We start from the raw sequence: 26,736 nt of genomic DNA on the forward strand, positions 1-26,736 counted from the left end.
CTAGACCTTCCTTTACTTCCCTCTATGTTCTGAGTCTGACTCTATCTTGCTCTATCTCGCACGTCTAAAAGCATCCATACGTGCGAGCAAATAAAAATCCGGTTTACAGAAATGAGCTTAAATGTTGGGCATAATCTGAATTAGTGAGCATAACCAATTTACCAACTTGTCAGCACATCTAATACCATAAAATTAAAGTTAATAAGACTAATAAAAACATTTCTCTTGATATGTCTATGTAGGTTCTCAGTCATCCAGGTCTTAAGGTCTTGAGCTGAAAGCAGCTGGACTTCTTTTATCGTCTCATGAAGACGCTTCACCTTTACTTCTGATGGCATTACCTTACCCTCCTGTAACACTGTGAGGAATCTTGGATATGTCCTTCAATCAGTGTATTAAGCAAATATGTAGGACTGCCTTCACTCATTTGCCCAGTATTGCTAAAATTAGAAACATCCTGTCTCAGAGTAATGCTGAAAAACTAGTTCATGCATTTATTAATTCTAGGCTGGACTATTAATTCATTATTATCAGATTGCTCTAAAAGCTCCTTGAAAAGCCTTCAGTTGATCCAGAGTGCTGGATAAATACTCTGGATGAGAAAGAGAGATCATATTTGTCCCATATTGGCTTCTCTTCACTGGCTCCCAGAAATGAATTTAAAATCTTTCTCCTCACATACAAAATCTTGAATAATCAGACCTCATCATATCTTTAAGACCTCATAGTACCTTATTATCCTAACAGAGCACTTCACTCTCAGACTGCTGGCTTACCTATGCTTCCTAGGGTCTTTAAAAGTAGAATGGGAGGCAGAGCCTTCAGCTTTCAGGCCCCTCTTCTGTGGAACAGCTCGCAGTTTGGATTTGGGAGACAGACACCCTCTCTATTTTTAAGATCAGGCTTAAAACTTTCCTTTTTGATAAAACTTACGGTTACAGCTAGACTGCTGAGGGTTTCCCACGAGGCGCTGAGTATTTCTTCTTCACTCACCTCTTTTCACTCTGTGTTTATACAACACTGCAGTTAATCACTACTTATTATTAATCTTTGTCGCTCTTCCAAAGCATGTCTTTTGTCCTGTCTCTCTCCCCTCAGCTCCAACCAGTCACGGCAGATGGCTGCCCCTCCCTGGTTCTGCCAGAGGGTTCTTCCTGTTAAAAGGAAGTTTTTCCTTTCCGCTGTCGGCAAGTGCTCATAGGGGGTTGTCTGTTTGTTGTTGTTTCTTTCTAATATTATAGGGTCTTTACCTTACAGTATAAACTGCCTTGAGCAGACTGGTGCTGTGAATTGGCAAGATGTGAATCAAGGCGTGGGTCATTATGGTCACAGAAGCCACAGTGTGTGTGTGTGTGTGTGTGTGTGTGTGTGTGTCCACACTGGTATGTCTATCTAAAGGTGGACCGTGGCGTCACTTCAACAACAGGGGACCAAAAGGAAAGCAGGTGACATTTTTGTGGTCCCCTGGAAGTCAAGCCTTAAGTCAAGTTTCATTTTTGGCCAAGAGGCAGGCGACCATCAGATGTTGAGCTCAGACACAGCGACGCCTCTCCAGGCTTTTTCTCTCTCTCTTTTTTTATTTAATTGTTATATATATATATATTTTTTAATCTAATATACTGTAGTTAGCAAAGCAAACATTTAACCTTGCTGTAAACTGTGCTTATAAATGCAGGTGGTGCACTTTAACACATTTCAGGCCCCTGTACTGTGGGACCATCTTTTTATGGGATTTATTAAAAATATCTAGAAATGTAATGCTCTTCTCTTGACTGAATTTAATATACCCCTGGCATCAGAAGCCTGGCTAAGCAAAAATAACTTCTCGTTGGGGTTTGAGTAATTGTTCAATGGTTTCTGACAGCAGCTTGCTGAAAATTTTGACCACTCTTCTGAGCAAAACTCCTTCAGTTGCGAGATGCCTGAGGGTTTTGCTGCATACAGCCTGTTTCAAATCTCACCACAAACTTTCAGCAGGCTTCAAATGAGCGCTTTTTTCTTCCTTGGCTTGCCAGCCATTTCCTAACCCTCTATTTTTTTTTTTTAGCCATTCCTCAGTGAATTTGCTGGTGTTCTTAGGATCATTAGGTATTATCCGCTTTCAGGTTCAACTTCAACTTTTGGATAGATGACCTCAAGTTATTTTCAACTCTCCGATGTAATTCAGAATTCTCAGCGCTCATCACCCGGGGGGAGGTGTCAGTGTCAGTGCCTCTCTGTAGACACACCCGCATATCAAGAGGTCAAAGGCTATTCACAAAAAATAAAAGAAATTGAACCATGAATTAAATACACTTACTGAGTTTTTACACAATTTTATATTTAGTTGACACTGAAGCATACAAACATGCCAAAGCAAGCAATCATAAATCATAAATAAGCAAAATGTGTTTGCTGAGGAGAAGAGGGCGTGATGTGTTTTGGGTGTACCACAGAGCGAGCGCAGGAGCAAAGACAGACCAAAGATTATTATGTTTAATGCTGATAATGTCTGGAATATTTCATGGCTCTTTGAGCTCTTTGCATTCTTTTTCCAGTCCACTCCAACAAGATGTAAGAGCCCATTTGCACATTTTTCCCACAACCTAGTACTAATTTCTGTAAAAAAAATAAAAAAAACCCCCAAAAAATCAGAACACAGGTTTTGGTATCAGAGCAGCAGCACCAAATTGTTGTGGCCAAAGTTGTAGCTGCTAAGAAGAGACTACTGTAACAAATTCTCCAAAGATTGGCAGGTGCAGTGCGCAGATTCTGTCTGTCTGCTTATTCCCACTAAAATGAAACCAACCTCTGCTGAAAGTATTTCTGCGTAACATTTGGTTCTCAAGCCCATCAAAATTATGGCTGGTTCTCAAAATGCAGCAAAGTAGAATTGGCTCTGCACCTGCACCACACTGGTGGAGAATGGAAATATGCGATTTCATGTTTGGGCTCTGAAATTGATTTTTCGTGTCATAGCAAGGCCTCCCTTAAGTTGGAGAAGGCTTTCTTTTTTTTTTGTTTTTTTTTTCTAAGCTTGGTCCATGCTTGTTTTTGACACGCTGGTTTCTCCTTGTGAGTAGGGTGCTCTCTGCACGTTGGAGAATATTTCATTGTTCTGAGTATCATGTGTTGTGTAGTGCCATTATGTCCTATCTTTTGGCTTTCAGGTGTCATAAAATGGCCTTTTTGTGGTGGTCTGCTTCAAAGGGTAATTTTTTTTTTCATCAGAAACATTAAGGAGATGGCTAAGTCGGTATGTTTTTTTTTGTTTGTTTGTTTTTTTTCTGCGCACTACACACATCACATCACATCAACAGGGTCTTGGATGGTGTGGTTTACTTCTAGTTGGAGAGAGCCACTGTTTGTCACTGACTTTTGGACCCACTAAGCTCCCTGCAGGGCGAGCTTGGAATAGTGAGGGAGCCACGAAGAATGGGAGCCTTCACGCAATGAAAGCAAAGCAGCAGAGGAAAAAAAAAAAAAATGAAAAGAAAGGGAAGCCGTAAAAGGGGCTCTTTCAGTCACGGCAATCACTAACATTTTGGAAAGCTTGGCTTGCTTGTGGTGCTGCGTTCAGTGGAGGAAAGTGGACAGTAGTTACACCCCAGCTCACAGTGATAGTGTTTTTTTCACCTTGCCCTATTCTTTATCTTTCCTACTTGTATGTTATAAAAGGCAGCTTGTTCGAAGGTGGCTCTGAATTGAAGTTACGGAGGCTTTTTATTTGACAAACTGTCACCGCGCTGGATCTGAGAACACTCTGAATGGAGAGAAAATGGGAGTGCGCGCCTGTGTGTGTGTGTGTGTGTGTGTGTGTGTGCGCGATTGTGTGTGTGCACGAAAGAGGCAGAGAAAGAAATTTCATAAACTGAAGAGACTATCTGTTTTTGTATCCATGACAACAGGACATACCACTGCTCATCTTTGCATTGTTATTACTCATTACCCTCAGAGCCACAGATTATGTTTTTGCCGTGTTTATTTCTCAGTAGCATCTCCAAAGCAAAGAAGAAGAAGAAAAAAGAGAGCGAGATAGGCAAGTTGTAATTACTATTTTCCTTTCGAGGACAGAGACTCACTGCAGTATCGCCATCATCATGAATCTAATTTTTTTTGTCCCCTCTTTTTTTTTTTTTGGTCAATAGATAGCATGCACACTAGCTAGAAATAATGAGCCTTATATCCAAGTATCCACACATTGGGCTTAATAAACTGTCATCCGTATCAGCGCTGCATTTATAACCCAGAGTCATGATTGCATTCAAAGTCCCACATACTGCACGCATCAAATTAGAAGAGGCAAAATGTTTCTGCTCGCCCGTGTGACATTATGAATGCCGTCATTTTGTCCTTGACAGCGATTTGAAGTTGCTGAATGATTTTTAGATGCTTGAATTTAACAGTTGTGTGTGTGTGTGCGTGTGCGTGTGTGTGTGTTTTGGTTTACTTCTTTTAACCTCACAGTTCACATCTAGTAGAAAATTTAACTTGTTGGCTTCAGTTTATTTGAAAGCAGTTCTATTCCCCAAGCGCTGCTTTGTTTCAAAATAGCAATCATTATACAATAATTGTATGTAATTTCACCTGACACTTCAGTGTAGTTAACCCTACCGTAATTGTTAAGACTTCAGAGGTCTTACTGACTCAACTGTCACTCCTTTTAGACCAAACATTTGATATATGTGCACTCTTTTTTAGTACTTTTTAGTATAAGAGTGGCACCTTGTAGGCAGCTTGTAATCATGCTCGACTTGACAATGATGAGTGTGGGCAAGGTAAAAACTTTACCCACACATTTATATTCATGACTAGAATGTACCATACAGTATGTGTGATTTGTAGACACTGCTGAGATTAATTATGTTTGCAGTCAGTTAGTTCCTTAAAACAGTTCATATAGTTTAGATATTGGAGCGTTGTAGAAAATGTGCAAGCCAGTAGCCAAGAAGCCTCAACGGTTTCTAGTGATTCTAGTGAAATGTTCTCAGAAGGGAACTTGTAATGCTCATTTCCAAGTCCGTGTTCTTTTTTTCTTAAGAGGTGTCCAGACATTGGGCAATGTGTTCATTGCATATCACTTTGTAGCTGATGGTCTCTGGTCGCCACATCACTGCTTTGCGCTTCCTGTGTGTATGCCCCTCTATCCTCTGCTAGAGCAGTGTTTTGTGATTAATAGTTTTTAAAAAAAAAATTTTTTTATAATCTTATACTGGTGCAGCTGTTCGGGTTCGTCCGCTATTTAAAGTGAGCTGATTTTGCTTCTTTCCCCCTCCCTTTAAATCAAATTTCATCTGATTGGCTGTGCCTCGCAAACAGAAGATTTGAACAACAGGTAGGTGGGGCTTCTGTGCTCACAACCAGAGCTGCATGCTTGAGATGACTTTAAGGGTACAGTCATTTGTTTTTTCATGAGGTTATATAAGAGAAAAAAAAGAATATTGTACTCATAAATATACATTGATTAGTGTGTAATTTTGTCTTCCAATCAACTGATGCATTATCATAAACTTAGAATCCATTAAAAACACACAGGAGCAGGCGCCAGTTAGTGCTGACCTGCTATCTTGAATACAGCGGCTGAGATGGACATCGCCGTTCTGCCTAATTACGTTTTATGTGTGTGACTAGAGATCAGCCACATATGTAGTATGCCAGAGGTGGAGGAGAGAACTTAACTCGGCTAAACAAGGACAACCTACTGGTTATAAGCTAACATTATTCCAGCTAATATCAGGCTCGAGTGTCATAAAATCACATCTTCCCTCTGATAAACAGTTTGATTATATTTGTTTTAGAGTTTATTCGCTAAATTTCGGAGTCCAACAACGTTTGATTCACTGAAAGAAAGTTTTACGACTGCAATCTGCTGACATCCAGATTTTATACACTGTAACTTTAAGAATACCGTTCTCGTTAACATCACGTGGAGCCAACTGTAGAAAACACGGTCAGAAATTGAGCAGTCTGAAGCCCGAGCCGCTGGTTCATAAGGATTGCGTGTACACATGCAGACCTCGTTCTTTGAAACTTTGGCTTTCTTTAATGAGAGCATCCACCACCATTGTAACAGGATATAAGGGAAACACATATAAGGTTCCCTTTAAAAGAAAAATACCAATTATGATTTTTTGAAGTTGCAGACTGATATGAACTAAATAAGGTTCCTTTTTTTTTTTTTTTTTTAAGGAGTTAGTACAGTGTGTATTTCAGAAACAGGAGAAACAGTAGTTGCCACTAAGATTATCACAAGGGCATCAAGTGCTGTCACTGCTGCATGCGTTACCACTAAAGTCCTTTGTTTACTAATTTTGGTCTATCTAGCCAGAGAGCTGATTCCTTTGTCTGATTCCTAATCCGAGCAGAGAAGCGCCGTTGGCCACATAAACAAATTAAAACTGTTCTCGCAGACGGCAGCTGCGTGTGAGAGATTATGCATCTCTTGTATCTTTGCAGAATTATTGCAAACAAGCTTTTGGAGGGGCTGACACGAATGAGCGTACTTTGATGTGACTTTGCAAGGATGAAGCTAACCTCAAGATGTCCCCTTACTGAGCCTCAAGACATTTACTGCAATTAAAGAAGGCTAAAATATACTGGCAATAAATTAATTCCACTCAACTTCATATTGAAAGGCAGGATTTAGCGCTTCCTGTAGCAGCGTTGACCTTGGACACTCCATGACAATTTCAGCACAAATCATTTGACCTCCGTAATACTTGTTAGCACTGGTGGTGCCCGCTGGTTCTTTGGCTTACATGTTGGTTTTGCTTTTCTTCTTTAGAAGAAATCAGGAGCGGTGTCACAAGGAGACACACGATGGATGGCAGCTGTTATATCAGGCTCTAACTTTTAAATTTAGGTCTGCTTGCAAAATAGAAATAAAAATCTTTTAAATATGGGCTTAAATATGGACTAAATCACAAACCCCAGCTCAAGAAATACAGACCTATAGCCCGTTACTTACGTAGTAAATGTATGTGCTAAGATAAGCCCGTGAGAGGCATTGAGGTACTAGTAAGTGGCACTATTCCCAACAGACCAGTAAGTATAAATCAGTGACACATCCCACTGGATGATGGAGAGGGTGATATTTAGGCAACATTTATCACTGTCATTATAGAATGTCTCCACGCTTGCGCCATCAGACAGTAACTATGATGAGACAGCCAAGGTCCGCTGTGTGTTTTATAGTGTAACAAAAAAGCATGGTACAGTGCTGTACACACACCAGGAGCAATGGTTCAAAATAAATCTATTTATACGTTTAAGGCGCAGATGGAGAGAAACCGCGCTAACTGCCATAGCAACTCAAAGTCACGCTTGGACGTTATATCATAGTTATGGTAGCCTAGAACACAGTGTGACATTCGGTGCATGTGCTGAATGTCAATTCCCGCCACGCAAGCTGGAATCTCTCTCCCAGCCCTTTTAAATGTGACGAATTTGCCAGGAGCCCTGATTCATGTGCCCTCTCTGCAACTGTTTCTCATCCCCGTGCTGATCATAAATCCTTGGTCATACCGTAGGTGAACTTGTCACATGACTCCCTGCAGTGGGGCCACTACCCCATAGCGCAACTGTCTGCCCTGCCTGACTGCATTTCATGAGTCAAAGCCCAGCTCTGGAGGCATATGGGGAGATTTATGCATTTTAATTGGATTGGCTTCATGGCCCCATGCTAACAGCAGTTATTTGAGGTATGAAGGATTGACACTCTGTTCTCTTCACCACTCCTTACCTCATCCACATCCTTTCAGAAGCCTAGATTTTGGCTTCTGACACAGGATACTATGGTAACTGAGTTCATATGATGTAACGTCAAGTTAAGATGGCCCGGCCATAATGACCAGCGCATAATGCGAAAGACTCGCTGTATTTGTTCTTTCTTGTCAGACTATGTGAGTTCCCAGAAACCTTATTTTGTGTTGTGTGCTAGCAGATCAGCGGCAAAGCCGGTCTCCGCGGGCGGCTGTCTGGAATGAAAAATATGTGTGTTTAAGAAATAAAAGAAAAATGTGGGAGAGAAAGATTGGAGGACAAATCGAATGTGCACCAATGTGCCTCGCCCTGCTAAGTAACATGGATGCCGTACGACTGGGCCGCCCTTGCGACACAGTGAGTGAATTTCAGAGTAAATTACGTCTGCCCACTTTAGAGACCCTTACATGGGTTCCCATCAAGGAGGCTTGTTGTTGTAAGGCTAGGTGCAGAGGCACTGTAGAGCACATCATTTGCCACCCTGCCTGGGCAGACCCCCCCCCCCCCCTTCCCTCCCTCTCTGTAAAAGGAACTTTTCAGCAGAGACATTGTGGCTGGCGACATCTCAGTCATCATCCACCTCCCAGAACAAAGGAATCATCCCACAGTAAATCCATCACCCAGGTGTAGATACATTCCCTGCCCTTCTCTCTCTGTTTCTATAGCTTTGTCTCTTTTTCTCTCTTCTTCTTTTGCTGTCTCTTTCTCTCTGACCTGGCCCCTCTCCAATTGAAGGTGAGATTGTGATGGATAGAGGCTGCAGTCACTGCACAGCTCACTAGCCCAGGAGACCTTAGGGTCCTCTCGCAATGCAACGTGGCTAGTACCACCCACTGCATCAACAACTGTGCCGTGCAGAGGACTGAGAACAAGACTAATGTGTCACATGCACCACACACCACAGAGCATGCAAGCACAAACATCGGCATCTGTTGACACCTACTGCATAAGCATCCTTCTAAAGTATAAGGAAATCAGCTTTACTTTCATACACACACACACACACGTCTCCTCTATACAACATCTTGCCAGCCCACCCCACCCCCCGATCCACTCCTCCAACATATACACAACGGCTCATCAGGCAGGAAAATCAAAAGAGCGCTCTCCCCAGACTCAAGGAGCACTGCGGCTGTTATTGTACCAGAGCCTGTTAATGATCAGCATCTGTTCCCCTCTCTGCTAGTGTTAGCTGAGCTGCCGCTAAACAAGGCTTTTGTGCGATTCTGCATCACCTAAGTTTCCTCAGCTTTACCTGACTCGGAAGAGGGGAAAGTTGATGCTGATGGTCCACCGGCCCCCATCCCGGCTCAAAAATCTGCTGACCGTGGTCGAAAATTTGATTTAAAGAGGAGCTCGTTTGAGAGACGCATTAGGCATTTGCCTCTTGTGGGGTTATTTCTCAATGTATGCAAATATTTACTTGCTACACTGTAGCTCGTAGTCATATGTTAGTTGCTAGAGGCCAATGTGTGTATGCACAGCCTTTGATAACAGACAGTCTGGCAGATATACACAATGTCGGTGCTTGCACAGTTAAGGGGAGTTTGGCTTAGTTTTTACCTGTGGTCTCATTAACAGCCCATCAATGCAAATTTACTGTCTGCCCTTAAGTGTAAATGACATTTAAAATAATGCCTGTTTGATCGTCATTAGCATTCAGGCGTAATCCTTATGCCAAGACTCAAAAGTTCCACCCAGTCATCTTTTGACCCCCGTCAAGTTTGGCAGATTTCTTTTAAATTAACAACCCACCATCCAAACTTGCATGCCCCCCCCACCACCATATATTTTTGAATCAGTGCCCAGCAGTCTGAGAAAGAGGACGATCCCTTTGGGAAATATGGAAGCCGCACTAACTGATCGTATTATTTTGATGCAGTAATTACGTTTAGTTATTAAATCAAGATGTTGCTCTCTGAACCCCACGCTTTACATATAGATGGCATCAGTTCTGGAAAGTCCGTTCCTCCCCGTTGGTAGCGGAGTTATCAAAAATAATAAGCAATGCTTCTCCTGATTCCAGATGTGAATTGCACTGGGAATCTGCACATCTGTTTCACTGGCGTGCGCTTCCTAAGACATTAAATCTTTTGGAGCCGTGACTCCCGCTGTTGCTTCAAGCCCACCAGCCTCGTTACTATGCTTTTATTAACTCTGACCGTTATGTTCCAGTTGAGTCTGTTTAATCAAATTTTGGATGGGACATTATTTGGCTTTCACTCTGAGTAGATGGTTATATTTTAAATTAAATGCCAGAGTTAGCGTTTACACTATTGCAGTTTGGAATGAAAGAAGGTAGCATTTTCAGGCATTTATCTACTGTTGGCTATTTCAGTCATTTATGCAGAACTACAAGCTTTTGCTCATTGAGCACTTTCAGCTAAACGGTTCAGTGTGTCAGGTATTACAGCTGTCTCTATATATGGAAATTAATGAGTCCCCTGGTTGATAAGCTTTCACCTCATCACACATTCCCAATTTAAGGACCAGTCTGGCAACCCTGCATTTTTGTTGTTGTTGTTGTTGTTGTCTTTGTTTTTCTATGGTCAAGACCAAAGGGGTCAGCCATTCTGCAGATTCTAGGAGATTTTAGGAGACATTGCCTTTTCCCGCTCCTTTCCAAGTATCCCGTATGTGCACTTGGCTTTTATGGACTGATGTAAATTCCCTTTCATGGCTACAGCAGAATAGCTGTTGATTCTTATCTGTGCCATTAAAGCCTCAAATTTACTGTCAGCAAAAGGGTTTTTAGTGCCCAAAACTGGCTGTGGTGGCAAATTACTTTTTTTGAAAAGAGAGAATTATCTAAAAGCAACAGTGAAAGTCATTGACCATGTAGAGGTTTGATTGAATTCCTGTTGTGCTGGTCTAAGACACCTGTGGCCCTTTGTGCTGCTCACTTTGTTTCACTTTGTTGCCCAACCAAACTGAAACAACAGGGGGGCATTTTAAATTGATTCACACTGTCTAATTCATGATTCATTTCTGCCACCTGTGGCTTGTGGGTAGTGGTTTATTGGCCGGTTGAGTGACTGCACTTTACCCCCAAAACAATAATGAAAATAAAAGCCTTAGGATGGTTGCTGGGATAAAACGACATTTTAATTTCATGGTTATGATGTTATTTATTTATTTATTTTTTACCACTGATTGTTTTTATCTTGCTTTTACCAGTAAAAATTATATTGCCAAGCAGAATGCTTCTCGATAAGGTGAAAAATAAATCCAAATTTTGATGACATAACATCAGCCAAAAATGGACCGGCCTTGGTTGACCGGTTTTTCTTATCACATTTGTTGCAGAACACCGACCCTGTTCACGAAATGCTTCTCGACGTCATTACTTGGGTTGGCATCCTCCTGTCTCTGGTCTGCCTGCTCATCAGCCTCTTCACCTTCTGCTTCTTCCGCGGCCTCCAGAGCGATCGCAACACCATCCATAAAAACCTGTGCATCAGTCTGTTCATTGCTGAGTCCCTCTTCCTGGTGGGGATCAATCGGGGTGACCAGCCGGTAAGATTATTACACTGTTGATTCATTTCTATGTGGCATAGGTGTGTAAATGATCAATGAAATATATTTTAAATTGTTAGTAAGGGATAGTTTGTCTGTAATAAATGATATAGAGTTTAGACTAATAAGCTACAGAGATAATTTTGTTGGCTTTGTACATAATTAGCATTCTGCTAAGCAAGTTAATTCATGGTATCTGAGCGCTATGATATTTTTAGTGTTAACACTGCAAGTGTCAAAGCTTTATTAATGGCCAAGCGTGGGCAGCTACAATACTGTGTAAAAGTCTTGGGCCATCTCTCATTTCTTTAAATTTTGTTTCTAAGTAGTCGGACTTTCTTGTCATTTTTAAAGTGGTCTGGAGCAACAGTTCTCCAGGCTTTCTGAGGGTGTTTCAAAGTTTGTTAACCACTTTTCCAGGACAGAAGAAGGAGCTGAAGCTAAAGCGGAGCTAAAGCGGATAAACATTATGCAAAGACCTGGCACAGGCCCTCAAAAATGCATCTGACCCTTCAAGTGATCAAGTGATGAATCCCAATGTGTGGTTCAAATTGTTGTCAGTCTGTACAGAAGAATTCAGGAGCAGGTGTACCAAAACATAGTGGAGGCTCTGTCATGGTGTGGGGCTGCATTTTTCTCAATGGTGTTAGGGGTCTTCTCAAAATTAAGGGAGTTATGAATGTAGGAAAATAATTTGGAATGCCATCTGGAAAGCATCTGATTGGTTTCATTTTTCATTATGACAATGATCCCAAACACACTACCAATGCAGTAAAAACATACCTGGATAGCAGCAAAACACACAGTGGAACACTATCAGTCATGGTTTGGCCTTCCCAGAAGCTGGACCTCAACATTATTGAAGCAGTGTGAAATAATTTTGACAGACCGAACCGAACAAAAGGCAGTCAGCATCCAAAGAAGAGCTTTGAATGTCCTTCAAGAAGCCTGGAGAACTATTCCTGAAGACTGCTTAAAGACATTAGAAGAAAGCTGTTTAAGGGAGTTCAGAGCTAGAGAGTACAAACTCTGTTTTTTTGCCTTATATACTCCATTTCCATTTATATTTCAATAAATTTTCAATTTTACTTGTAAAGAAATGAGGGGTGGCTCAAGACTTTTGAACAGTACTGTACTTTATTGCCAAGTTGCTATTCAAATCCTGCTGAAGGAATTGTTGACTTGATCCCTAGGCTTGTATGTTTCTGCAAACTTGGCGTCAGGACTGCTTGATGCTTTACAGACTCACTGAAGCACTGAGTTGAGGCCTCAGGTCTTCTCTGACCCGCCAACCAGTCACAGTAGATGGCTGCTCCTCCCTGAGCTTTCTTCTCTCAGACATCACTTCCTGTTAAAAGGGAGTTTTTTTTTTTTTCTCCCCACTGTCTCCAAGTGCTTTCTCTGGAGGCTTTGCCTGTATAAAACACTTTGAGATGACTGTTAATGTGTCTTATCTTGCCTTTAAATGCAAGATAAGAAAAATTAACATAAAAATAAGTTTATCTAATTTCTCAAATATTGAAACAATCCTCTCAGCTTATTCGTTTTAAATATGATGTGTACGTTTAAAAGTGGCCTGACGTGAATGTGTGTGCCATCTTTTAGTCCACATATGCATTCAGGTAGAAATGATTCAAACAACTAAAAGCCAGTTTTTTTATTGTAAAGCCAGCGAGATGCATTTAAAGTGTCTAGCTAAATCGCCACTGAAGTATTTTCACACTCTTCTTCCTGGTTTTAAGAGCCTAAAATGTTTTGAGAAAATATAACCTCTGGTGTCCCGCTGCGCAGTGAGTGGTGCCTCCCAGTGAGTGTCAGTGGCCCCAGACTCTTTAGATTCTGCCAGGCTCAGTGAGATGAAATAGTGAAATAAAAGAATTGGATGCTTCTTATTCAACAAATGTTCCCTCCTATGGTTGTGCCGAAGCAAACACATACTTGAAAGTACACTCACATCCTCACACGGCAACACCTGCCAACTCGCTGTCACAGTCTCATATCTCGATCGCTGTTATATTATACGCGTTCACCAGCATGAATTCATCCATTCACCCCCACAACCAACCTCCTGTTGCAGTTTTTCAATTTGCAAACACTTCAGACTAATCTGGATTAAGCTGTTCAATGCACTAAATCTCCTTCTAGTATAATAACTGTAGTTTGGATGGCATTACTTTCCGCAAGAGCTCAGCTGGGGTAGCAGGTGGAGGCTTGCTGTCACTGTACAGTCATCTTCAAGTGTGTGTGCTCAGCACTCATACAGGAAACAAATGCAGAGTCATTACATGCGTACAGGTCGGCAGAGGGCTTCCCCCCCCCCCCCCCCCCCCCCCCCCCTCCTACAGCTTCTCGCAATCGTGGCTTTTGTGCTGGCGAGTGAAGCAGAGTACACAGCTTTGCATTCCTGGGGCAGACACTGGAACACACATTATTGCAAACAGTCTTTGTAATAATTTGATCTATTTATTGTCATTGTTTATATCATAATATTCCATCCTCCCCATACTAGCTCACGGCTGGGTTATAAGCGCAGAAGAATTACGATGACTCACAGAGAAAGAAAGGAAATGCCTTTACTTTCTAGCCTCAAGCAATCGAAGCACATCAATATTTTGCTCTTTAAATATCATTATAACCATCAGAACTAAAATAACTGTCCTAGTTTAGCTTAACTCCCTGTGAAGTTGAAGATGATGCTTTAGCCTTACACCTTTTTTTTTTCTTTCCATAACATTTTATGGGTATGATTCACAGCTCAGCTATAAGATCGCTCTCCTGGACTGCAATTAATGTCTACTCAACCTTTTAGTAATTTAATTGAATCCATTTCTGTGACAAAATACACTAGTTATGTTCAACTGTGCCAATAATTAGATCAATCCATGTAAGTACTGTATCTTATCATTGTGAAGAAGTGTGTGGGCTCGTGCATACACGCGAATGACAGTCTGCTTCATCCATGTCCGGTCTGGACATCTTTCTGTCGGCTCAGAGAGTGTGGAGCCACATTATGCGCTCCGGAGTATTGTTTCAAATGGCTCTTGGACTGCTGACTTCACTCCCTCATATCTCTCTTTCACCCATGCCAGCTGCAGCAAACAAGACCACATGGGCTCAGTAGCTGCAGCGTGCCTGTGCCAGTCACACAGGCAAACATCCAGTTACTTCAGCCAAGCAAAGCTTAGCAATGCTAATTGTTAGAAAGGTACGAGCGCAGAGAGGTCAAAAAAATGCTGCTCGGTGGCAGGCGCACTTTGCCAGTCACGGCGCCTTGTATCGTGACATTCAGGAAATTGTTAATATGGCCAGGAGTGATCGTTTGTCGTCAAGTTTGTCTTCACCAGCAGTCTCCTCCTTTTTTTTCCCCCCATTCCCCATTTATCTCTCTCTTTCTCTCTGTCACTACTACACTTTCTCAGATTGCTTGTGCTGTTTTCGCCGCCCTCCTCCACTTCTTCTTCCTGGCAGCGTTCACATGGATGTTCCTAGAGGGCGTGCAGCTCTACATCATGCTGGTGGAGGTGTTTGAGAGCGAGCACTCACGGAGACGCTACTTCTATCTGGTGGGCTACGGAGTTCCCGCGCTAATTGTGGCCGTTTCAGCTGCGGTGGACTACCGCAGTTACGGCACGGATCGAGTGTGAGTACATGTGGAGCTAGCATGTGTGAGCTTTGTAAACTGTCAGATTTCTGCAAATGAATTGGATTTTCCTTTCTGCGTGGAACTCTCACAAGATCATATTTTGACAGTTTGACAGTTTTTTCAAGCAGCATCCTCTGGGGCTGAAAAATGAAGCCAAAAAGTGCGGTTTCTGAAGTCACTCGAGGCTGGCTCCAAAATTGAGTCTTTCCTCATAGACCCACATGTGATAGTGCAGAACTTGATGTGTTAAATACTTGTGTTCATAAGAAATTTCTTTGATCTCTATAGCCATCCATCCATTTTCTTCCGCTTATCCGGTTCAGGGTCACAGGGGTGCTGGAGGATGTTCCAGCTGCCATAGGGCGAGAGGCAGGGTACACCCTGGACAGGATGCCAGTCTGTTGCTGGGCTAACACAGAGGAACAGACAACCACTCATTCTCACATTTACACCTATGAGCAATTTAGAATCACCAGTTAACCCCATGTCTGTCTTCTGACTGTGGGAGGAAGCTGGAGAGAGACACGGGGAGCCACGGCCCTACTTTACAATCCAACTGTTTTATTAAGGTTTCAAGTTTGCATTAGTGGTGTGGCAACTTTGACAGATGGGTGCTGACACGGCTGTATGCGAGGCTTCACATCATGCAGTTTGAGTTAGTGAGCCACACCTGCTGTCCCTGTTTGTAGTGTTGGTGGGTTTTGAAGGCGCTTTAATGCAGGTATGTGGAAAAACTGAGATATGGCCTGCTGGATAGTGAAATCTACTAACAGTCCATCCAAAAGTGAGTGAAATATTGTTTTAGTATTTCACTTAGCACCGATTAACAAGTATGAATGCAGTTTGCTAATCAAGCTTGGCAGCCTTAGCTGCTAACTCCATCCCCTCTAACAAATATGATCACTTCTGGCTCCAGAAAAAAACAGAAGCTGACCATAATGCTTATATCAAGGCTTCTGATCTTCTTGATGGCTTTTCCATCAAGAAGGGTCTATCAGAAGCCAATTTTCTATACCAGGGATCAAAGCTTTGGGATATGTTTTTTTTTTTTTTTTATCTATGCATCATTTTTTTGTCAGTTCCTTTTGTGAACTATTGCATCTGTTGTGAGTCCCCCAACTTTTTCTAGGTGAAAAACCACAAAATTGAGTATTGCTACATGTTCATGGGGGACGTTGGGTCAGATACCGCACTATACTAATACTAACCTGAAGGAACAATGAAAGCACCATATAAGGGGATTAACAGTGATTAAAAAAAAGACTGCTCGCAACTTGTGCTTGCTTTGGTCTGAAGAGCTTCAATAATCTCACAGATGACACTCCAATATCTATCACCGATCCTTCAGCAGTTACTTAAGCCTGGCCCATTTCCCCTTTTGCTGAATGGACATTGTTTTGACCGTGAAAAATGCTAACTCCAGGAGAGTTCAGCTGAACAAATGTCAAGCTGTTGTAGTTAATGTCTTAAGCGTTGCAGGATGCACAAATTACAGAAGAGGAACAGAAAGGTTCAGGGGAGGGGAGAGGGAGTATGAACATGGAGAATGGAGGCTGGCAGGGGAGAGGGAGTATGAACATGGAGAATGGAGGCTGGCAGGGAGAGAGGGAGAGACAGGAGATTAACAATATGATGAGGAGTGACAGAGGCTGCCGTTTTGTGTCTCCTACAGAAGCTACAGAAGATATGATTCCCCAGCTCTTCTCTCTGAAATGCAGTAGAGTCTATAAAGCGGCGCCAAGCAGAGGATCAGTCTCCATTCCTCTCAGTTAATCGCAAACCGATCTGAAAATAATGAAGACCAGCATCAGCAGTTTGCGACTCTGATGTTTATCATAAATGGCTCACACACATAGGCCTCCACACATAAGCAACTGGTAGACAGTGCATTTGTAGATTGGCGGAGCAATAGTTCTTAGTGATGGATGAGGCGATAGCTGCCACCGCCTGAGCCTTGGCATCATGTGAATAATTAAAGCCTGCCACCGGTGGAACAATTATATGCAGCCATTGAAGGATGAGGGAAGAGACGAGGCGTGACACGTGGTGAGTAGCAGAAAGTGGGGGAATGGCGCGTGGTCCTGCTACAAATTGATTTTTCGGTGCCGTGGCAGTGTTATCCTGGGTGGTGCCATTCGAGTCGAGATATCCAACAAGTTGCAGTGACCCAGGCGCAGCAGATGAATGAAGCTGTGTCGAGTGACTCATAATAACTCAGCATATTAAAAAAAATGCTGCAGCAGCCTGAAGGTCGGCTAGCTTGTGAATTCTAGCTCTTCAAGTCCAAGATCAAAAAGGAAACTCTTATCTGAGTAGGATTTCCATCCAGCTGCTCTAGTCATTACTCTAAATGTGCCCTTGAGCAAGACGTTAACCCTCCTCTCATTCGGCTGCTTAACGGTCAGCAAATAAGGATGTGATCCTGTATAATTTCTCCAGTTTAATGAAAGTAATACATCAGAGCACCTCTAAATTCATGAAGTAGGCTCAGTGCGTAGTTAAAGTAATCTGCATAGGGCGTCTGTTAACCATTTCCGTCCCACTGGGCATGCAGAATGAAGTTAAACACAGGGAACGGGCTCTTGTGGTGTTTTCTTGTTTATTTTCAAAGCTTTTCATTGTGTAATCTGTCCTTATGGCCTAAACATGTTGAATGCAGTGCCTTTCTTATTAAATATTTCAGCAGACTTTTTTTTAAATGTCATGGTGTCTGTGAAAAACTTAAATGAAGCTAGCTGACCTAGAATGGGATCTGGAAGGGTTCGCTGGATGTTGGGATGGAGTCTTCCATGTACGAGTTTTGTTGTTTGTACTTAACATCGACCACACAAGGAGCTCCATGGTGTAGTGCTGATGGTCACAAGCTCATGTACTCCTACTGCTGATTCCAAAATTTATTTATTTTTTCCCCTCAAAGAAAGTTATACTCTGCACGTCTTCATTGGATAGCTTTCTCAATTATCCCAAGTGAAAAAAAAAAAAAGCTCTATAGCACCCCTAGTGGATAATAACTTCAGTTAATATCACCACGCTTGTTAGAAGTCTTAAAGGCAAAAAGTTTGAGGCAAAAAGTGCTTCAGAACTTCAGACTGAAACTAACTGATTCGACTCATCTTCTTAGCCTACATATTTCACATCGCTTTTCTCACCTTTTTGGTCATTGGCTGCTGACTATCCCTGCTGCGGGGATAAGAGTAAGGCTCCTTGGCTCTAAGCACGGCATGTGTCAGCTCACTGCAGACTGGTGGCAAACATGCCAGAATACTGAGCATGTTTGTTGGCATGAACACAGGTTGTTTTTGACTGGTGCGCCGTTACTTTTTTTTTTTTTTTTTTTTTTTTTTTTTAATAGCTCACTTTTTTGTAGGAGTAGTGCAAAAAACTAGCACACCAGGAGGGAAGATAAAATTGCTCCAAAAGCCAAACACAAGCATGACATAAGTGGAGAAGGATAGGTAAGAGGAGGCAAGAGGGAAAAAAAAAATGACAGCCTGCAGCTCCTGCCGCCTACCAAGTCTTTAAATCTTTCTATGATCTGAAGAAGAAGAAGGCGAAAGGAACAATAGAACCTTCAGTATAATTTATAACAGAGACATTCAGAGCGTGCGCTTTGATGAGCTGCCAGAGTTCTCGGTGTGTTGTTCAGCTTTTGTTTGCTCGCTGCTTTATCTGTCCATATGTGTTTTTCTGTGATGCCTCCTCACATCCACTGATACGAGCGAAGGGGAGACATATCGAGTCCCAGTAATAGCAAAGGAGCAGTCAATTTTTGTCATGTCACTTGTTATACAGTATTTTCACTTGTTTCAAAGTATTGTCTGCTATTTTTTTTTTTTTTTTTTTTTTTTTTAGAGAGAGGGGGGAAAAAATGAAATGCATACAAAGTGGCAGCTAAGCGGTTTGAGTGAATTAAGTCTGTGGGCGCTGTTGCTGTATTTGCTGTAGATGCTCCAGTTAGTTTTTTTTTTTTGCTTTTTAGAAAACTGGATGAAAATTACACTTCAAGTTGTGTTGGGCTGCTTTGACATCACTCTGGCTCCCTGCATAAGAGGACAAAAAAGGAAAAAAAAAACAATTTGTTTTTAATTGGCAGCTTGTTGTTTTTTTTTAATCACTGTAATTTTTAAGTTTTCCAAACAGTTCAATTCACCTCAAAATGCGATCAAAATGGATTCTCTGCCACTTCCATTTTCCTCCTGTGTCGGCCCGAATGACAACAGTGCTGTATGGACTGTAATTTTCCACTGGCCAAAAATGGAGCCGTCTATCTGCCGCAGCAGCGGAGATTAAAAGATTAATAATTCAACCTTAGGTCATGAATCATAGGTTTTTTTTTTGTCACCTCCTACTTCTGGTCTGTATTTGGTTTTCTTCGGCAGAGAAGAGGATTGAGTTTCTGTAATGTTTTGATGTGATGCACGAGGTCAGGAGAGAGAGCTTTATCTCATTATTGACATAATTATAACAGTCCTACAGAGTCACCGCATTTAACGCAAACACATAGGACACTTTGTTGAGGGCTTAAGGGCCGTGTGTGGCCATGTCTGTCAGGGTCAAGGTCAACCCAGTTCCTCTAGAGTGATACAATTGGATTCAATTGGAAACTAATTGAATCTCCATATATTATCATCTGTAATGGCGATTTGCCACTTTAATCTGACCAAGTGAAACAGAAAAGAACTGAAGTGTGGCCATTTTTCAACGTTCTTTTGCAGTTTTATCCACGTCCTGCTCGTGTTTTCTCTTTCACTTTGAATAGTGTATGTGTTTTGGCCATGAAAGGCTGTCATTGCAGCTGTCATTGACACTGAAAGCCCCCTTTTTCTCCAAATTCCAGTGGTCATAATTCTTTAGGCCACTTGCGGCAATCTGTGATTTGAAGTGCCCATTCCTCTGTGTCACTCCCAGCCTCCCACTTGATGTATATCCTCTGAGCAGGAGTATAACGCTATAACCCCACCCCCACCCCCCACTCAACTCATATTTCCCCATCCTCTCTCTTACTTTAAATCCCGCTCACCTCTCACTCTATTTCTTTCTCTTTTCAGTTGCTGGCTTCGCCTGGACACCTACTTCATTTGGAGTTTCATAGGACCGGCAACCTTGATAATTATGGTAAGCGTCACATACTACCCCCACCCCACCCCTGCCCGCTCATTAACCCTACTTAGCCTGCGGGTCGTCGCTTAAATGGTCCACAGAGATCCCTTTTTCTAGCTGCCATCGCCCTCTTCTCTCTGCCCTGTTGAGCATATGTGCCACCGCCGGGCACAGAGCCGTCCAGAAAAACGAATGAGGGGTGTAGAGAATATATTGGAGTTTGTCACCCTGCCGCAGTCGCCGGCTGAGACAATTTTGGGGGGTAGTGGGGAGTGAGAGACAGAGAGATAGAGAGGGACAGAGAGAGTGAACTCTGCTCAGTATGCAGTGGTGGAGTAATCCGCACTGCGATTATGATTGATTTTGTTCCCGTTCCAACTCGTACTCCACTACCTTTTTCCATCTCCTCCTCGCGGGCACACAGTCAGCTCCTGATGTAGATACATACAGTGTGTGGTATGCAAGCACACGTGCACGCCACACTTTCTGTGCTTTTCCCAACTAGGACGGCCCTCATTTCCCAGTAAAATAGCTCATTTATTGATCCAAATCTGATGTAAGACCCATATTCATCTTAGTGTTTACACTAATGCCAAGCGCTAAATACTGCTTTGTCACCAGAAGACGCGCTTCTAATTTTCCAGAACAGCAGTCGGCCGTGATGCTAAATATCTGGTATTGGCACAAACTTATAGATATCTTTAACAACAAAGAAAAAGTGACAATATGCTTGTCCAATAGGATTATTTCCTGAGAAATGCATCTCTTATTGCCCAGCCCCGATCTGGTTGTCAAATCCAAACATGCATAATTCACTTTCACGCTCCAGTTTGGCGTAATCATTCACAATGCATCATGACTCACTCCTTTCTCTCCCCGATTTATACAAACAAGAATATCCGTCTTGTTGGAGAGAAAGCTGCAGCTCACTTCCAGTTCTACCCCTCAAAATTTTGGAGAATTTTTGGACAAAGGTGCAAATTTTCCTCTTTCTTTTATATTCTCTCCTTCTTGCATTAGATGAATGCCACCTGCAAATCACCAATGAAATCCACCTAATTGCTGTAATTTGGAGGAGCCGTTGTTCAGCCCCCCCCGTGACCAGAACGGACTCATTTTCTTATTATTGTTATAACTCAGAGAAAAGGAGAATAAAGACATGCTAAAGTGGGTCTGTTTAATATAAGTTTGTTTTTTCGATATTTAGAGCAGTCAGATATAAGACCGCCAATTTATTTTTCTCTCTAATTACAGTGTGTTTGGCAAACACTGGAGCAAAAGTTCAACTCGCTGAGATGTGCTTGACTTAACTTCCCTGTTTGTTTTTTTTAAAGTTTCATTTACTCGTCTGCTTTTGAACCGAAACAGGAAAAAAAAAAAGCAGGAACACAGGAAGTGTTAATAACTCTGGAGGCTGCCACAGCTTTCGATACAGCACGAGACTCGAGGCTGAAGGTTTTTTTTTTTTTTTTTTTTTTTTCCCCCCAAATGTAAAGAGGAAAGGAGCAGCAATGACAGTAAATCCCCATGGCTGCCTGTAAGTGTGAATATGATGAGACAAGTGTGAATAAGTCAGATGAAAGGCTCCGCCACGCAAGTATGCAGCTGCCTTGTCTCACCGGTCCCTGTTTAGTCCGATGCACCACCATAGAGGTTTCATAGGATTTTGCGCTCTGTTTGGCAAAGTGGGAAACCAAGTCTGGCTGCAGTGTTCCAGCTTTGCGCTACAAAGTGCCCTGATTTAAAATGAATGGACCTGTAACAGGAAACACACAGGCTTCATTTCCATTCCTCTCTCTCTCTCTCTCTCTCTCTCTGCCTGCCCCCTTGAATATCTGTCCGTTTCTCTCTCCTAGCTGAATGTGATCTTCCTGGGCATCGCTCTCTACAAGATGTTCCATCACACAGCCATCTTGAAACCAGACTCTGGTTGCCTGGACAACATCAAGTAAGAGCACTCAGATCACCCAGATAGCCATTAGAGTCTCCCAGAAATAGCACCGCTTGTGGAGGGTTTTTTTTTTTTTTTTTTTCCTTTTTCAGGAGGAAATAATGTTTCCATATGAAGCATGCTGGGCTCACTTCCACCAAGCGAGCTTTTCACTGACAGCTCAATCGTACCTAGTATGATTCCTCTTGAGTTGACTTATCCACCTGTTTCCTTCGGTTTAATGAACCCCTGGTTAAAGAGCAACTTTTGTGTGGTGCTCTGTATTCAAGGCTCTGTTTCTGAGCAGTTCACTTTGCCTCGCCTCCACCTTTGATATTTCAAAACCTCATTAAAAGCACTTAAGGTTGTGAACACACAACCCAAGGGTCCGGAAGTCTGAGCTTACAAGGTAAGCGCCTCCCATTATTCTGAAAGGTTGTGTCAGATGGGGTTAAAATCAAACAGGCATTCTGATGCGTCTCCATCATTATCTGAAGAAAACTGTTGTCTGCGCAGGAAAAGGCCAGGAGACAATCTGACAGGCCTGACCCGGTGTTATCTTGGTGTCAACATGCCGCAGATGAATATTCATTTTGTGCGTGTGTTTTGTGTGTGTTTCAGTCTGTTTATCTTCTCATGCCCGGCTGTTTTCAGATAATATGAAAGCTTCGGGGACAATTATGAATATAACGAAGATGCAAACTTTCTTTGCTGGTAAAACACTTACTCTACAGGTGAGATTGATGACGGTGTCGCAAAGACAAGTAAGGTTAAGGTGGAAAAAAATCTTTTTTTTAAAGTATGATATAAAATGTCTTTACTATTGGACAGACGCTTACAAGTGCAAAATATTTGTTTACATTCATTAGAAGTGCGTAAAGAAATAAAAAGAAAGTACACCTTCTTTCAAATCTAAGGTTTTATGTATCAGGGCATAGTAAAAATAACCTGGTAAATACAACCCCAGATGAACCAGAAAACATGACTTATTAAACTGTCATTGTTTATTTTTAACAAAAATATAGCCAAAAAGCAGAAGCTTTGTGAAAAACTAAGGAGACACCCTCACTGCTTCCTTAGAAATTGAAAGGAAAAGTAGCAGCCAGGCGCCTCTGTGAAAGCAGAAGTTTAGACAGTTTGGAGCATTCAGACCTGTGGTAACAATGCAAAGGAGGAAAAACACTAGCAATGATCTTAGAGAAGTCATTGTTACTGCCCATCAATCTCAGGAGTGTTATAAAGGCCAGGAAAACATTCAAGACAGTTACCCATCTTCCCAGGAGTGGACATCCCAGCACACTGACCCCAAAGTCAGACTGTGCAATGCTCAAACAAACTGCAAAAAATCCAAGAGCTACATGCCGGACTCTACAGGCTTCAGTTCTAACGGGTTGAGGTCAGGACTCTGTGCAGGCCAGTCAAATTCTTCCACACCAAACGCGCTGATCCACGTCTTTATGATCCTTGCTTTGTGCACTGATGAGCAGTCATGTTGGAACAGGAAGGGGCCATCCCCAAACTGTTCCCACAAAGTTGGGAGCATCAAATTGTCCAAAATGTCTTGGTATGCTGAAGCATTAAGAGTTCCTTTCACTGGAACTAAGCGGTCAATCCCAACACCTGAAAAACAACCCCACACCATAATCCCCCCTCCACCAAACTTTACACTTGGCACAAAGCAGTCAGACAAGTACCGTTCCCCTGGTGACAAACCCAGACTCATTCATCAGATTGCCAGAAGGAGAGGCATAATTCATCATTCCAGAGAGCACGTCTCCACTGCTCTAGAGTCCAGGGCAGCATGCTTTGCACCACTGCATCCTTTGCATTGCGCTTGGTGAAGTAAGGCTTGGATGTAGCTGCTCAGCCATGGAAAAACATTCCATGAAGCTCTCTCACTGTTCTTGAGCTAATCTGAAGGCCACATGACGTTTGGAGGTCTGTAGTGACTGACTCTGTAGAAAATTGGTGATCAGTCTCCACTGACCCCACTCTGTGATTTTACATGGCCTACTACATCATGGCTGAGTTGCTGTCATTCCCAGTCACTTCCACTTTGTTATAATCCCACTAACAGTTGACTGTGGAGTAGTGAGGACATTTCACAACTGGACTTGTTGCAAAGGTGGCATCCTATCACGGTAAAACACTGGAATTCGCTGAACTCCTGAGAGCGACCCATTCTTTCACAAATGTTTATAGAAGCAGTGTGCATGCCTAGGTGCTTAATTTTATACACCTGTGGCCGTGAAAGTCATTGGAACACCTGAATTCAATGATTTGGATGGGTGAGTACTTTTGGTAATATAGTGTAACAAGACTTCTGGAGCAATGTCCTTTGGACAGATGAGACCAAAGTAGAGTTGTTTGACCATAACGCACAGTACTGCATTTTGAGAAAACCAAACAGCATATCAGCACAAACGCCTCACAAAAACTATTAAGCACGGTGGTGGAGGGGTGATGATTTGGACTTGTTTTGCCGCCATACAACCTGAGCACCTTGCAGTTAATGAGTCGACCATGAACTCCTCTAAATACCAAAGTATTCTAGAGTCAAATGTGAGGCCATCTGTCTGACAGCTAAAGCTTGGTCGAAAGTGGTTCCCAAGCACAGCAAGAAATGTTCACCAGAATAACTGAAAAGAAAAGAATCATGTTTCTGCATTGTGGTTTAGTTTCTGTTAAATAAATAATGACACAGTGTAATAAGTCAAATGATCTCGTTCATATCAGGTTGTATTTAAATAATTTTAAGACTTAGTAAGGACTAGATTTTTATTTATTTAAAATTTTTTATTATGTATGTATATGTACAACCTTAGAATTGGCAGGTGTATTTTCTTTTGACCATGACTGTATATACACTATAGTGGAATAAGGAGAAGCTCCTTCAAGGAAAAGTTAGTGAAACTGTGCAATCAACAAGGAACAGAGACAGATACAAAAGACCAAATAGACAATTACCATGCCAAAAAGACAAACACAACTTTTTTGTGTTTTATCCATTTATCCATATTTCTTGACAACATAGGCAATTTATTGATCCACTTCATTTATTCTCTTTTGTGACTGATGCTCATGCATGCAGTTAAGCTAGTGCCAAGCTCAAAATACAACCTGATCTGTTCCAAGACACCAGTCAGCCATAATAACAAACATTTGGACTCCGTAAACTACAGCCACATAATACAATTGTGTATTTCAGATGTATTTCATCATAATAGTGTAGTGTTGGCAATCTTATCAGATATTTTAACCTCTGTGGTCCCGTATGCCAATGCTGCACTGTAATGTACCAGCTCCTACCCCAGTAATCACTGAAACCAACACATACTCAGTAATTATGCATAAGCACACCAACAAAACAAAGCCGAGCATAGCTAAAAACACCCTGCGACATGTCTAAGGTTTTATGCTAATGAATCGTGCTGTATAATAACCTGGAGCTATACTGGCTTTTGGCAGTAATATGTCTTCTTTCTTGTTTTAATACTAGATCGTTATAGCTTCTTAATACAACAACATGCCAAGTAATCATGTAAGTTCTATTCTGCATGGGTTCATTTGTGCTGAGAAAAACGCCATCTGAAAATTGAATAAATTGGTACAACAAAGACATAATAATCCATTAAGATTTATTAGCAAACTAGGAAACAGCTCGAGCTAAAGTAAACTTGAAAAAAATATACAGCACCAGTCAAATGTTTGGACTGGGATGGGTCAGTGTGTCCAAACTGTATATATATGGGAATAAAAAAAGACCCCCCCCCCCGGCTGGAGTTGTTCTTGTACAGCATCTATGCGCACGAGTGTTTCAAAAATAATAGTCCTCTATTCCTTCTTTTATTAAATTTTACTCTAACATGTTTACATGTATTGTAGTCTCATCCATCATCTGTGCATTATTTCATTACTTGATTCTAAAAGTTTCATGCACACAAAAAGTTTCTAAAGCTGTATTTACACCGTAGAGTGACATAGCATTTTCGGTCATTGCCTTTGACGTAAGCGCCCAGCTACCTGGTGTCAGGGCAGGCTTTTTGTACAGATGGTGTAAAGTTGTTTTGCTGCCTGTATGCTATGATGGATAAGGGTCTCTGCTCTGTTTTTGCTGTCGGCCTCACTTTTTTTTTAAGCCACTCTGGACACATTAGTCTGCTTTATGGCCGTGTTGTGGCTGTTTTTTCATGGCATCACATCACCGGTTGTCTCAGCACAGTGGCCCCTGTCTGCCCTGCTCCTCTCAACCAAGTGATACATTAAAAAAAAAGAAAGAAAAGAAAAGAAAACAATCTTCAACAAGCTTTGGTTCTGCCATGTCAGATCCTAGTTGTGTCAATGTGCTTTCATATCACAAATTCGCTAGAGGATTTTTCAGAGCCATGGTTTTTATATGCTGCTTCTTAGTAGTGCTAAAATGTGACCTGGACAATAACAAGTTTTGACTAGTTTTGTGGATCCTGCGAAGCAAATAATTTGTTTTGGTTTGAAGGTGTGTTTTCTTACTGCTAACCTACATCAGTTCTTAAGTTTAAGTTTGCAACGTTCACCTTGTTATTCTAGTGTTTTCCATTAAAAAAACAGTGTCAAACATGGGTTGCAACATGAAGTGTAGTTTTTTTTTTAGAACTTACAAATGTTACTGTTTTCATTGCTGTTGTGTAGCTGCCATAATTAACTGACAAAATCCTAGCTTGCTAGAGTTAGCAAGCTATCCTAGTTAGATTAGTACTAAGAGTACTAAGATATACATGTAGCTAAGAGTGAAGAGTAAAGCCCCATCCAAGTAGGAGGTGATCCGCTT

The 26,736-nt window shown here is 41.9% G+C and overlaps 1 protein-coding gene across 1 annotated transcript in view; it reads left to right on the forward strand.

The window, feature by feature from the left end:
* The window catches only part of LOC115775111 (adhesion G protein-coupled receptor L3), a 194,806-nt gene that overhangs the window by 147,477 nt on the left and 20,593 nt on the right, over nucleotides 1-26,736 (forward strand). Inside the window, exons 14-17 of the mRNA XM_030722616.1 lie at nucleotides 11,047-11,256; nucleotides 14,676-14,896; nucleotides 19,948-20,014; nucleotides 21,856-21,947. Of these exons, the coding sequence (XP_030578476.1) occupies nucleotides 11,047-11,256; nucleotides 14,676-14,896; nucleotides 19,948-20,014; nucleotides 21,856-21,947 (590 nt within the window). The remainder of the gene's footprint in view (nucleotides 1-11,046; nucleotides 11,257-14,675; nucleotides 14,897-19,947; nucleotides 20,015-21,855; nucleotides 21,948-26,736) is intronic.

The sequence above is a fragment of the Archocentrus centrarchus genome (assembly GCF_007364275.1).
Source record: "Archocentrus centrarchus isolate MPI-CPG fArcCen1 chromosome 18 unlocalized genomic scaffold, fArcCen1 scaffold_23_ctg1, whole genome shotgun sequence".
In the NCBI taxonomy this organism is placed as follows: Eukaryota; Metazoa; Chordata; class Actinopteri; order Cichliformes; family Cichlidae; genus Archocentrus; species Archocentrus centrarchus.